This window comes from Astatotilapia calliptera, chromosome 2 (assembly GCF_900246225.1).
Source record: "Astatotilapia calliptera chromosome 2, fAstCal1.2, whole genome shotgun sequence".
Lineage (NCBI taxonomy): Eukaryota > Metazoa > Chordata > Actinopteri > Cichliformes > Cichlidae > Astatotilapia > Astatotilapia calliptera.
Window position 1 is genome coordinate 24,457,903 of NC_039303.1, and position 14,383 is coordinate 24,472,285.

Below are 14,383 nucleotides of genomic sequence, written 5' to 3' on the forward strand. Positions count from 1 at the left end.
TGCGGCTTGGCCAGAACACCGTGTACTGACATAAGTATTCTCGCCGTTAATTCGAAGGCTGCCACAGAGTTCTGTTGCTTGGCAACCACGTAGTGGGATGCAGGGGAGGTGTGCTGCTGAGGACCAAGGTAGACGGGCTCTGATCACACTCTCATCAGGGGCCATCAGCCTGCCAAAGGCCATCTTCTCAGCAATGTGTTGGTAATAATGATGACCGTGGTGATTCACTGATGAGTGCGCTCCACAGAGCAACAAAACAGGATGCATCATAGATACCGTGCCTGCAGAGCAACTAACAGTGTTAAGTCTCCTGAGTGTGGCAGGATATCACATTTTACGAACCCGTAAGAGGTGTTGGAATTCATTTATTTCGCAAAAACAGGCAGAAAGCAAAAAAGAAAAAGAAGAAAAAAAGCACAAATGGAAAATTAGAAAAGACAGTTTATAAACATTTCTTCTGGAATGTTAGCTACGTAAAGCCATATGTCTCTTTCTCTCTATATATGTATCTATATATCTATATATCTATATATCTATCTATCTATATATATATATATATATATATATATATATATATATATATATATATATATATATATATATATATATCGATAACTATAGTTTATATCTTTTTAAAAATAGTTTATATGGTTTGCATAATTCCATCCCAACAGTTTCCCCTGCCTGAAGGGGGTGATCAGACAAGTTGGCTTAACTTTCAGCTACAAGTGTCCATTCTTTAGGGATCATTTAGATTCCATTTTCTGCCCAAACTCCTTGATGGTGTCCGTGGCCTTGCCCGCAGCTTTTCCTATGGCTGCTTGAGTCTGCCTGCTGGTTTCTTCAGCAGCTTTGATAAGTCAGAGCAGAACAGAAGAGAAGTAAGCTAAGCAACAAATCCTCTAATATTCAGCTAATATTCAACTGGATAGAGTTGAATAAAAAATATTCAACTAATATTTTCACAGTGCATTCATTTGTATGATTGTCAAATATGATATTTCTCCACATTTCAAATTTTTCTAATAACCCGAGGAATTATTTCTAAAACTAATTTTAAACAATATAAAATTTGCATTTTATTCATACTGTTATAATAATTCCAATATTTCTATTTTGACTGCATTCATTTTTACAATTCATGTTTCCTTTTAACTGCTCTGCTTTTATTAGCAATTAAACATCTAATTTGGCAGTAATATGACTGACAGCTTGTGTCTGCCATCCATGCCTCAGTAAACACCAACTAATTACAGTATATGATGCTAGAAAGAATGAATGTGCGCCTTACCTTTGTTGACTGTTTCTTTGGAGGAGTCTGCCACCTGCTGCACGGCTTCCTCAGCTGCCTGCACTGGAAACGCATCACAGGTTTTTAAAGTGACTGACAGCTTTTAAACTTCATTTTACTGCAAAATCTCTTAGAAAGAAAAATAAAATGCTGTATTAATTGCAGTACAACTCTCTTGATTCCAGGTCTGATGTCGATCGTATCACCTTGTAGCCACCGGTCTGTACCTGCAGTGTCTGTGACTCCTTTAGCGGCTGAGTGGCTCGTGCTTTTCAGGCCCTCAAAGGACTTCTTGAATGATGCCATGGCTCCTGTCTTTGTCCCTGCAGCTTCCACACACCCTTCTGACCTGAGAGCGGCAGGAGCAGCTGTTTAATACCCTCGGCTTGAGCCCGGCACCACCGAGCCTGCACGTTCCAGCTGGATTAACCAAAACAAAACCCACCCAAAGAGGCACGATCAGACTGGAATCCCAAATATGGCACCATTGTGCCAATGGCCAGAGCCTACTCAGCAGATTTTACACATCCTTTAATCAAACCCCAGACAAGAGTGAGCAAAAAAGATAAACATGCGAGGGCGACGCATAATAGATTCTTATTGAGGTCAACTTTAGAAAAGATTTAAAATGCGATGAGCGATCAGCGCAGTAAATGAGTTTGCACATTATTAAACAACGCTAACAAATGTGTATTTTTTAACCTTTTATTTACAGAGGATTTGTATGTCTGGCTTAACATGTAACCCTTTATATTGACAAGTCCTGCAATTTAAAGCACATATTGTTATGACAACCATTATGATTCCAAGACATAATATATTGACTTTAACTTGATAAAATCTTCAGTACACACAAACAAACACACACACACACACACCCACACACCCACACAAACAAACGTGTACACTCTGTCAGTTTCTAACAGATAGTTTACTGGAATGATTTCACAAGCAATCATAAAGATACAATGTAAAAAACTCTTACTTCAAGAAACGTTCAAATTAAACTTCCAAAGAAATGCAAAAAGAAAAATAGAATTCCACAAACAGGCATTGTCGACACTTAGGAGGATATTATTGTATTCATATCTGCTTGCAACCGGTCATATTTATTTTTTACCACTCCCAATGTCTCATTGGAAGATGATGAACATCTATTGCACATTTCTAAATACAGATACACACAAGTACAAAGTCACAAGCCCTGGTTCTGGTCTCATTTCATTGGGAGGGAATCAAGGAAATGAGACCGTGAGGACAAATCCTACATCTCAATAAATACCTACACCCAACACATTACATTAAGAACATGACATTTACAATATATAATAATAAAAGATTTGTCTTGAAGGAAGAACATTTTTCAGTGGGAATGCTTGTCTTTTTTATTGTTTTTTTCTTTTTTTTTTGCAACAGGAATATAATTGTAATAGTTTCAGCATTTGTCCTTTTTATTATTAGAAATATTATTGTGCTGCTGGTTGGACGGTGGCTTCGACTGATGCTCTTATGCTTCTGGCTCGTAGTCCTGGCTCTCCTGGGGAAAAGAAGAGCAAGTTTTTTTATGAGGATGGCCAGTAAAATTTGCAGCACACAGAAGCTCTAAAGGTAAATCTACATCTAAAATAATATTCAGCTTTAATGTGATTTAGCAGAATATATGATACAGAGTTTATTAGTCTCAGCAGACGGTAATGATGTCACTTTGTTGAAGCTGAGCTCATCTGTTCCTTCAGTGCTTCTCTCAAGCCTGCAGAGGGCAGCACAACACTGCACTTACATCGAGGACGCGCATCGTGAGCACACTCTCCATATCCTTGCAAGCCTGCACACGCCTCCACCACACATGATCATAAAAAAAATAAATAAATAACACAGCCTCCAACAGTCTTATGTCATCTAATGTATTCACAAAGCCTTGAGTGATACTGGATGACACAGATTTCTTTTCAGATCCTCCCAGTGATGGCTTCGTTCACTCTGCAGCACTCAGACTCCATATTTACAGCAATGCAGGGAGACCCTGACATTACCCACAATGCATGAAGGCAGAGAGCGTCATCACCACACCCATTCAGACCGAGCTTGCACACCGCTGGTATAGCAAAAGATGGGGGAGGGGAAAGAGACACGGAGGAGTAGGAGGACAAGGATGATACACATCCGTGGAGAAATTCACTTTGAATTTGGATCTCAGGGAACGCCTCGGGTTTACTCCTTTTCCCAACTAGTGCAAGACTCCACTGATGCTAAGGATTATTAAAGTAAACACACAGAATATATTATTATTGGAAATCACATAAAATCTCAAAATAAATCTTATTTCACCCGCTTCAGAAAACGTATATATTCAGTGGCAATAACACAGGATCAGTGCTCTCATACTAGCACGATCAGCCCTTTGACATTATGTACACTGTATGATATTTTTATATGCTACCATCGCTATTTAAAATCTGTACTCAAAGCCATCAGTTCTGCACAGTTTGTCTCGCCCCTGACAGCCAAATTCCAAAAATAACCATCTGTGTCAGATTCACATACCTCCTTCGTGCACACGGACACACACCCAACGCTCAGTGAAAGTAGGTGGTGCTATATTCACTGTACTAGCTGCGTGGCAATTGGCTTGTTAAGTCCTCCGTTATCATTTCCACAGAAAGGAAAAAAGTACCTCAGCGTGAGCTGTAGTGTTTGTGTGGGACACAAGTGGAGGGCAAAAGTGGAGTGCCATTGAAATCCAATACAGCTAAAATGTGTATCCATGCAGAGCTCGTGAATACTGATGAACCTCAATCTACGGTAAGTGAATGGACTCATCTCTGCCTGATGTCCACTACTCCACAGTTTTTTTTAAAGGGTTTTACACAAAAATGATCTGTAATGTAATTATAGTCCAATTCAAAAGCTGATTCTTGTGATACTTTGATGACAGAGCAGAGCCATGTGTACACTTTGCGTATTGTAGGCTGATTACCTGCTGGGACTCATCATATGTCTCCCCTTCTGGCTCCAGCATTGCCTCTCCTTGGCCCTCCATGGCCTCCTGCCCATACTCCTCAGGCTAGAAAATGAGACAAACATAAAGAGATACAGAGAAGGAAAGATTTACAGAAACAGAAGCAATCATACAGATACGTCGTCATTAATACACTGTCAACCTATTTTTTTTTACCATCAGGGAATTCTCAAAAATGACATTTTTTAATGCTCTTTCAAGGCACAGTTAAACTGGTAATAATTAAATCATAAAACGTACTGCAAGTATAGCCGTACAGTACCATTTTTTCTCAATTTTGGTTGTCTGTTCTGCAAAAGACAAGGTTGAGAAAACTACATTTCTTGGTTTGTCCAATTTCTCAATTCTCTGAGGAGTCTAGAAATCACTTCTGAACAATTAGACAACCTTGTGGGATTTCAGCTAACTGAAGAGCTCTATGGGTGACACAATTGCTCTGCCTGACTCACTACTTTGAAACTTTTTAATGGACTGCAATAGAGTTTTCTTTAGATATTTTGTCCCCTACAGATTGACAGAATCCCATAAAAAACATCAATCTGAGTCATATGCTGTGCTTCATGAAACAACCCTGTGACAGTGGTGTGACAGTGTATTGAAGGTAAAAAACTCTTTCTGGAAAGTCAGAACCTTCATAATATAATATAATATAATATAATATAATATAATATAATATAATATAATATAATATAATATAATATAATATAATATAATATAATGACTCCAACAAACAGCCAGAAGCTACAAACAAAACATTTGTCCTGTTAACATATTTAGCCAGCGTTTTCCGTGAAGTAGGGACTTGCTCTATTTTTGAGTGAGATTTGTTTGACAGTGTGAGCATAACATTTAAGAACCCTAAACGAAAATGGTGATCAACTGCTTGAAATGAGCACATTATAAAGAGTATATGCTATATATGAGTTTGTGGCATGATTCTGACTGTAGCTTTTTGGCCATACAGAGCTGTTAGTATGGATTTAAAGTCTTGGTCTTGTTGCAAGTCTATTGCAGACACTGAGCTGTGGGACTGGAGTGTGAGGAAAAGGCTGGCACAGTGTGCAGATAGAAAAGTCCATTAATCTGTCAGTACTTCCTTCTTACGGAACCACCCCGCAGCAGCTTGCACAAACAAAACTGTCTCTTTCTTCCACTTAAAAGTGAATTTCAAAAAAGAATCACTTTCTAAAACAGCCCTTCTCAATGGTGGGTAGTAGTAAACTCACTCAAACAGGAACAAAACAGGAGAAAAATATCAAATTTGATGGGGACTATTTTCAGCTGTGGGGAACACACACCTGAGTGATACTTGTTTGTAAGATCAGATCATTGCTGTTTTGCTTTACCAGCAATAAGAAAAGAAATCTGTATAACACAGGTATAACACTATGGTTTGTGTGGACATACGACATGTGATGAGTGCTTCTGAGAGCTTTCTTAAACAGATAAAGCTCCACTGAAACAAAGCTAGTGGGTCAGCACCACACATTTATTTTTAAACCCAGCACTAATCAAGTCAATTAGGTCAGGAAAGAACAGCCTGTGATCCTGTGTGCTGTCTCAGGCTTGTTATTGCTGTATGCCCACCAACACGATTAGCATGGTCGAGGTTGCACAATGGGAAAACTATCGCTAGAACAGCCCTAATCAGATGGATCATTGCCTGAGAAAAAGTGAACATGAAATAGACTGTTTGCATCTGTATTTCTGATTGGTCACGAATTTTAATTCAGTCAAGGATAAGACAAGGCAAGGCTTTTATAAAATGTTATAAAATGTGACACCTGAATGGGTTGTGCAAGGGAAATTTTGTGATTAGAGGCCAACAGAGCCAAAACTGAACTCAAAAAGTAGCTGTGTGCATTTGATCACAGTGTCAACAGTTTAGCAGTCTGTTGTGAGGGTGCTGAAATGAGGAGCTTTATCACTCAGATAACGCCTTCGAGAAGCCTATTAGAGCAGGCTGTCAGATTTACTAGATTAGCGAGTCAGTGGAGAGGGTCCAGCTCTGAGTGATGAAGGCTTAGGACCGGATGAGGACCTCACTGTGTCACTGACAGTCTGACAGAGATAGACAAAATGTCAACATACTGACAGCGCATCTCCAGGTCATTAAAAGGGAAGGAAAACAATAGAAAAGAAGCATCCTAACACAGCATGTGCCACTCAAATGTCCAAACTTTGCTATAAGCAGGTTTCACCGCTGCTGTGTCAAGTCAGCTTGATTTTGTGCCTTTCCTTGCAAAATAATATCAGAGTGCCTAAAAAAAATGATAAAAGCAGGGGATAGAAGGGGTGACACTGAGGTCAATGGGCAAGAGCATTCGGTGATGTTAGTGGGGGTAGGGCATTAATGGAAAAGCAGTGTTTGCTTTAAGAGAGGTGATAGTCCCACAGAGAGATTGTTTCTGTCATAAGACACCTGAACAGTGATCTGCATCCTTAATAATCATTGAATGCAGCTCTGTGTGCAGAGCAGACTGGAGAAGTCCTCTTCAATGAAATGAGTATATAGCAACAAAGCCCAAGTCTATTTCAGTCATCTCCAGTTTTTTTCTTTTATAATAACTGTATAAAAGCAATTGCCAGTGTAGTATTCATCCTCAGCAGATGGAAAACTATTCCTCTAAACCAAAGACACGAGCAAACTCGTGCAGACAGGAAATATACATTTAGTACAGTGCATGCTTTTGCTGACAGCGGCAGAATGAAACAGTCCAAATGCACACTAGTAATTCTGTTTTGAAGTGACATGCAGATTCATCAGATTTGACCCTGCTGTCTAAATCTGGCTCTGCTGTCATCACGATCCTATCCAGGCTTTTATGAGTGCAACTTGGCGCAAGTTGCCAGCTCTAATTGAGGCATACGTTTGGAACAGATTTTTGTTTTCCACTTGTTTTCCGGCACATGTGCAGACCTAAATAAAGCCGGTCACTTATAAGAGTAAGTTGCTGCATTGTTAGCGCACACTGGGTAGTTTGTCATAATATGAATATCTTTAAGAGTGCACCCTACTAGTAATGCACGTTCAGTTTGATTTACTCATTGAATGCCAAACAACCTGTAAAAACTGTACAGAATTCCTTCTAAAGATATCAAATCTCAGCTTGTGCTCAAAGATCAAATTTCCATAAAAAGCCAGTTTTTCAAAGCAAAGTTAAGTTGGCAGACACACATGGATAAGAGAATGCATCATAGGAAAATTGAGGCTTCCCTACTTTTGGACACTAGAATGATGTCTTCTGCTTTTATTTTCCTTTTTAAGTCCAAGTCTCTTAAGTCCACCAATATTGTAGAAATGAACTGCTGTATTGCAACAATAAAGCTTGATAAAGAATAACATAAAAAGTAAGGTATATCATAAATAAATGTTTTAAGTGTATCCTATTAATCTTATAATGGATGCCTTCTAAATGAAAATGTTATTTTCTTTTTTTTTTATGCTTTATTTTGCAGGAATTATGCAAGCTGAAGTTTTTTTTTTTTTTAATGAAAAAAAAAATTAATTTAAAGACTTATGACATTCATATAATAGTTTAAATTTTTTTTTCCACCACTTGTTGTAATGCAATACTGATCCCACATAAGGCAACAATGCTGTACTCCTAATTCAAGTTCACAGGTAATTTATTTCCTGTGTGTTTAAACACTATGCAGTGCTGCTATTCTGCCTCACTGCAGGCAACAAAGCAACGTGTTACACTGTAAGGACGTGCAGCACATACGTTCATGTCAGCTGGGAACTCGTCCTTCTTCACCAAGCCGGTAGCAGCGACGATGTTCCCGACAGCTCCGGTGGTCTTTTCAGCCACTGGAGACACACACACAAACACACACACATAGTGAGAGAGAGAGAGAGAGAGAGAGAGAGGGAGACAAATGCAGATAGATTAAAAAGATGCATGACTGTGGTCCTCCGTTGCTTCTTATGTCACTACTGGACATAACAACCACTTACATATGACAAATTAGCCGTTTTCCAGTTATCAGTAGTATTTTACTACTGTAATGAAACCAGGCTTCGAACTCCAGTTAACAGAAATTCAAAGAGGTAACGAGCAGATGGGAAACTCACCTGTGCCCACGCTGTCTTTGGCCTTGCTACCTGAATTGAGAAAAAGCAAACTGTAGTCAGAAAAGGCACAGATTCTTTTACAAATAATTAACTATTTGAAGTTTGGAGATTAGTTTTCTTCGTGTGAATGTGTGTGTGCGCATGCGTGTGTAGGTGCTATAACTTTACACTTCTCTGATGCTAATGACAAAAGCAATGCAACAAATGGCTTTAAATGAAATCATCAAAGTGATTGTCAAGTCTGAATCTGACTGCCCTTATTATTTGTTAAAATTTGTCATTTTTAAGCGATGTACTTTTCTTTACTACTGAAAAGTTAAAAAAAAACAAAACAACAACAAAACAAAAACAAAAACAAAAACGAAGAGGGCAACGTCTCTGCAACTAGGTAAGCTCAGTGTTTGCCCAGTGATTGCATTGATTTTTTTTTCTTTTTGCATTTGGCAAAATAAAAAAAACTGGTGACCAACTGTTAAACTGTGGTTGTGTGAAAACCCTTAACTTTTGATAACATAGCGATTGCACAGATCAGCTGGTGGTAAACAACCTCCCTCCAAACAGTTGTGGTGTGACTCAGATTGGCTGCAATCACTCTCAGACAGATTCGCAATTGTTTGCAAATCATTTTTTATCTATTTAATAAAAGCAGTTAGATAAGCAACATGCTACAATCAGCACCGATGAGCGCAACTCATCTGCAACACATCTCTTTTCAGTAGGGCACTCAACCCAGCTGACCGTACTCTGTATATATTCCTATACAGAAGCAATCATTCGTATCATTTTGCAATTAAATCATGGTTCTACAGCAATTACATCACTATTTGTGGAAGATTCGGAGTCTCTGTGTTTGTACATGGCAACAGAGGTGTGATTTTTGATTGTTTATTTGATTTAATTAATTATAACAAATAAATTGCAAACAGTTGCTAACTTGACCACATTTGCAAACTAGCAGCACACTGACTCCCTCCTGTTCCCTTTTTATTGCATCTTGATGCACCAAGATCCCTTTGAAGACAGCAACTGACTGCAGCTGGTCGTCGACGCAACTGTTGCAAAGGCAATGAGATCACAGGTTCACTGCACATGCTTGCACTAATTTGGTCACACTGCAGTCTCCAGCCACTGTTTTCCTACTGTGAGTGTAGCATTATCCACCTGATAGCACAGTTCCTAATATACTGTTCCTCCAGTGCTATATGTCGACATGACAAAAAGCTGCAGTAAGTTCCAGAGTCCAGAAAACCTCTTGTGATAAACTGAAATTGAATTAACATGATTACATTTGGACCATCACCGCCAACCAATTACTTTTCATAAATACTGTAATATCATTTTTGTTTATCTTTCACTGTTTGCCTCAGGTCCTGGAGAACAGTGGTGGCTACAGTAGTCGGGCTTCTTGGTTTATTGTAAGGACTTATTAAACCACAACCAAGCCACTGTTCAGTCCTCTGATCCATATTCTTTGGCAGTTGTCATCCATCTACACGCTGTACTCCATCATGCTATTGGGGCAATCTACTGCAGGCCCCATCCAGTTCTGATCACTCAAGCCCTGTCATCCTCTTTATTGTGCAACAGTCAGTGGACTTATTGGTCCCCGAGGGCCTTTAAAAACCAACAAAAAAAGAGCAGAAATAATGAAGTACAGAAGCCACTCTTCAAAAGGCGAGCCTCAAAGCAAAGCATACAGTACATCTGAGTGATGCCTCCATTTAAGTTTGGCTTTGGTAAATTGCAGCTATTGCGCAATGGAGCACAAATGGAAGATAGCTGCAGGTGTGATTGCCAAATGATATTAGAATTATTATTCTTCACAAACTGACTTTGGATATTTTTAGACTACGGATTCAACAAAACATCTGCAACATTTTCCATCATCAGGAAAAAAGGGTTGATAATGATTTCTTGTAGTGTTTAAGTAAAAAAAAGAAAAGAAGGATGGAACAAATTAGCACTAATGAAATGATATAGTTGAAACCGATTACAGATAAACGCTATTTTTTTTGAACTGCAAATGTTAGCAAAAGCGATAACTGTGTAAACTAAATTTCCATATGGTCGGACTGATGCTGTGTGACTGCAAGGGTCTGCAAAATAAAAACAGTTTTTAATGTGATGCTGTAAAAAAATACTAATTTGTCATAAAAAAATAGGAAACAGATGCTTTATGAATAGCATCCTATACTATAGGGGTTTCTCTTTCCCACCTCTGCTTGCCTTTCTCAGCCTGACTGCTCAGTTCAGGTGGTTGGGTGGTTTGCAGCTGCAGCAGCAGTAGCAGCTGTCAAAAGGTGGGCCACAGTCCTATTAGATCACTCTTACCCCTCCTCCATGAGGGACTGTCAAGCATATCACATACAGCTTTCTAGGGCACCACCATATTCAACAGCGGCATGTAGAACCACAGAGACACCACAGAAGTGAGCCTTTCCTGCCATTGCGTTAACAAGGACATGATGAAATTGGTTCTGCACATGTTTTGACTACAGTCTGATACGTTTGGTGGTGCTGATCAGTGACAGGGACACTATGCTAAATGTGTAAGATAATGAGATTCCACCGAAATGCGAACACATTTGACAACCTGTGCTGGATGTGTCCTCGATGTTGTAACCCATCATATTGTTGCGGAATCAATTATACAAGCTGGTGACTGTAAAACAAGCAGGAGGCCTGTCACTGGAAATTTGGTTCCTCTCACAACAACTCAGCAGCTGACAAAATAAATTCCAAGCAGGCCTGCTCCGCGTCTCCTGAGTCACACTGATCTCCCGACTAATACGTAAGTAACTATTTGTCATCACAAACAAGATGGGGAAAGTTGCAAATAAAGACTGCTGAAGTGCACCTGATAAATCACTTTGTCGATCAATGGAAACTCATCAGCAACTCTTTTGATTAACAGCGCGAGTCACTTGTGGCATCCTCTACCAGTCGTGAGGATTTGCTGCTCTTCTCATCTTATGTATTCACACAGAGAACACGTTCTGGTTTTTGGTATGTTGATTAAAAGAAAGCAGCCAATCTGAAGACACCAATGTAAATTTTAGAATAAAAGATCATGGAAACTGTACAACTCAAATGAGTAAAATAAGAACAACTGCTGAAAATGTGACTTTTGATTAATTTTTTTGAGACATTAAATCATCAGATTATCAACAAAAATGCTGGGATATTAAATCTTAACTGACACCAGTACATAATGAATTACACTGATTACTTGAGTAATTTATTAGCACTACCTTTACAGCATAACAGAAAATGATTTAAATGTTTTAAATGTTGAGAAATACCGTATTATCACCCTCCATTGCTACATCTATTTAATTAATGATTGAAACCAAGTGATATAGATTGGGTTAATGATGCAAGCTGCATATCTGACAACTACACTTTAAATCAGCAGACAGATTTGCTCGTTAGTTGCAGGCTGTCAATGACAAGTTAGCCAGCACTGAAAAGCACAAAAAGCAGGCCTGCTCCTCCTAGGGTCTGTTTGTCCCTAGGAGGAGACTGCTGACACTGTTTTACAATCTGCTGCTATCCAATCCACAGGCATGTTGCAGGAGCTGCTCCCACCATCAGCTGCCCCACCCCCACTCCTATTTCCATCTCCTTCCCATAACCTAGACAGGCCACAAGGACACCCAGATTCCTTGTATCACACACTTCTACGTCACAACGAAATACTTTGAAACAGAGTTCACTACTATTATTCTGCTGAAATTGAGAGTCAGGGCTGGATTACTCATTTTTGATACGCTGTGGTATTTTACACCAAATCGGCTTGCAACATTAGAACAAAAATATTGATCAGCTCAGAGGCTGGCTGGTTCATTATACTGCCGCCACTCAAGTGAACGACACTGGATTTATCAAAGGAAGGCACTTGGATGCACTTTCTGCACACAATGAGCTATGGATAGCTGTAATATTGTCCCTTAACTGTGAACTGAGAACAAACAAAGACAAACATATATAGGCGAACAATGCGTTCAGCCTCCTGCTTGTTTGTTTCCTGTATAAGAGATTTACACAGTTAGTAAGAAGAGCTACTGTATAATTGAAGCATTTGATTCAGGATGTATACTGCATGATCTAAGTCATAAAATATTCCTTGAGCTTTTCTCCAGCTGCTCCTGCATGTAGCGGGACGATAACAGGCGTGTGTACAATTTGCATGCAAATAATCTGCAAGCATACATTTGTGATCATCTTACCTACAAACATGACTCCTTCCTTTGTCTTTTCAGCAGCAACTGCAACTCCTTCCTTGGTCTTCTCTGCAGCCACAGCCATCCCCTCTTTCGCTTTAGACAAACCCTTCATAAACACATCCATCTTGGCCAAGCTACTGTGGAGAGAAGCACCATTAGCTGATGTCAGTCAATGTGCAGCCTTTGTCTTATTTATACACATTTAAAGCCTCATTATTAATACGGGAGGGTAATTATTTTATTCCCATCCATTTTTTATGAACCTTTATATATTCCAGTCTAATATTAGAGCATACATTATGAGAAGAGAAGGCAGCACCGCCTCCTGTGGTGGATCGTGACAGCCACACTCCAGCCATCAGGCTGTAGTAAAAACCTTCTGTTCACTCATGCATTCAACCCCATTTTTCTCCCCCTCACACCCTCCTCGATGCATGAAATATTCAGAGGTAAAAATATTTCAATGAAATGGTTAACCCAGCAGGCAACTCATTAATTATTGCTCGTCTGTAACGCTACTCTTAGTAGCAGAAAGATGACAGGATGACTGCGCCGGGCCCCCTTTTTTAAAGGACTGCACGGCGTATTACGATAGAAGGTGGCATCTATTTCCAAGAGCTACATGGCGTTGCTGGGGGAAGGGAAACGCGGTGTAAGATAGGATTTCTGCACGAATAACGGTTTTAGCGACGAATTGTGTGGTGTGGAAGCGATACGAGGCTGCCCGATTACACGCGGGGGGCACATCGCGATGAAGCAGACTAACAGCTGGTATTCTTCATTCTGGCATTACACACGTCCCTCCGAGTCCCATCCTGGATGCTGCAGGTCAAGGATGCAACAATGATTAAAATATGCACCAGTTCACGTCGACCGATTCCCACGTTCACATTCCGCCCCTGGCTTTTGTGTCTTTTGTACGTGCATTATCTTCCACGTACAAACAAACAGTACACAGAAAAAAAAAATCACGATCATTACTAGTATTTTTTTTTAATGCATTTAATAGTATTTCAAGCACGGTGCAAACATTCCAGTGACGACGCTCACATACATGGCTCTCAAACGGAGGTGACCTCTATATGTTCAGGAATAATAATAATACTGGATTAAGCAGTAGAAAAACGTGTTCTTACCTATTTACAAATAGCCTTCGACTTGTCCCCTTCTGATACAGTCGAGTCAAACTACCGTCTAAATGGGAGATATCTTCAAATGATCACTAGGTGGGCCTTCCTCGGGCAGATCTCCACCAACAGGGACGGCCCCCTTCACAGTGCGGCTGAGACGATCACGCCCCCCCACACCCCCCCACACCCCCCTCCCCCTCTCCTCTCTCCACCATTGCCTATTGATCCCCTCATGTGTCACAGCAAGGAAAAAAGGGCCACTCCACGTTACCTCGCCCACTTTTTTTGCAATAGTTACACCATGTGTCATTAGGACAATAAATACATGAAAATCTACGTTTCTTCTCTGGACATACTACATACTCTGCTGAGCATATCCATCTATCTATCTATCTATCTATCTATCTATCTATCTATCTATCTATCTATCTATCTATCTATCTATCTATCTATCACTTTCTGTTTGTGAACTTTTATTAAATGAAAAACTGCTAGAGCTCAGTTTTTCTATAGCTGGTCTCCATTTTTGATTTAACTGCTGGAACATCTCACCTTCCACTTATCCAAGAGCCATTCTGACTTGTATTAATACCCAGTTAACAATCGCCAGAATATGTTTTTAATCCCCTATAAATTACA

The 14,383-nt window shown here is 39.7% G+C and overlaps 1 protein-coding gene across 2 annotated transcripts; it reads right to left on the reverse strand.

Annotated features, from left to right (window-relative positions):
• Window positions 1-1,982: 1,982 nt before the first annotated feature.
• Window positions 1,983-13,907, reverse strand: sncb (synuclein, beta). 2 transcript variants are annotated; one of them, XM_026189521.1, is made up of 6 exons: window positions 13,751-13,907; window positions 12,618-12,748; window positions 8,389-8,418; window positions 8,039-8,124; window positions 4,269-4,355; window positions 1,983-2,828 (listed from the first exon to the last, which is right to left on the reverse strand). In XM_026189521.1, the coding sequence occupies exons 2-6, from the start codon at window positions 12,736-12,738 to the stop codon at window positions 2,799-2,801; spliced, it is 354 nt and encodes a 117-aa protein (XP_026045306.1). In that variant the 5' UTR covers window positions 12,739-12,748; window positions 13,751-13,907; the 3' UTR covers window positions 1,983-2,798. The 2 variants fall into 2 exon arrangements, with proteins under 2 accessions (XP_026045306.1, XP_026045296.1); XM_026189511.1 differs by having other exon boundaries at window positions 12,618-12,751; window positions 13,751-13,906.
• Window positions 13,908-14,383: the final 476 nt, after the last annotated feature.

What these genes read in the sequence shown, in the direction of transcription:
- sncb (XM_026189521.1), bottom strand. Translation starts at nt 12,738, where the DNA reads ATGGATGTGTTTATGAAGGGTTTGTCTAAAGCGAAAGAGGGGATGGCT. An exon ending in CAAAGACAGCGTGGGCACAG is followed by an intron (nt 8,125 to 8,388) that starts GTGAGTTTCCCA and finishes GTGTGTCTCCAG; the next exon opens with TGGCTGAAAAGACCACCGGA. An exon ending in AGTTCCCAGCTGACATGAAC is followed by an intron (nt 4,356 to 8,038) that starts GTATGTGCTGCA and finishes CTCATTTTCTAG; the next exon opens with CCTGAGGAGTATGGGCAGGA.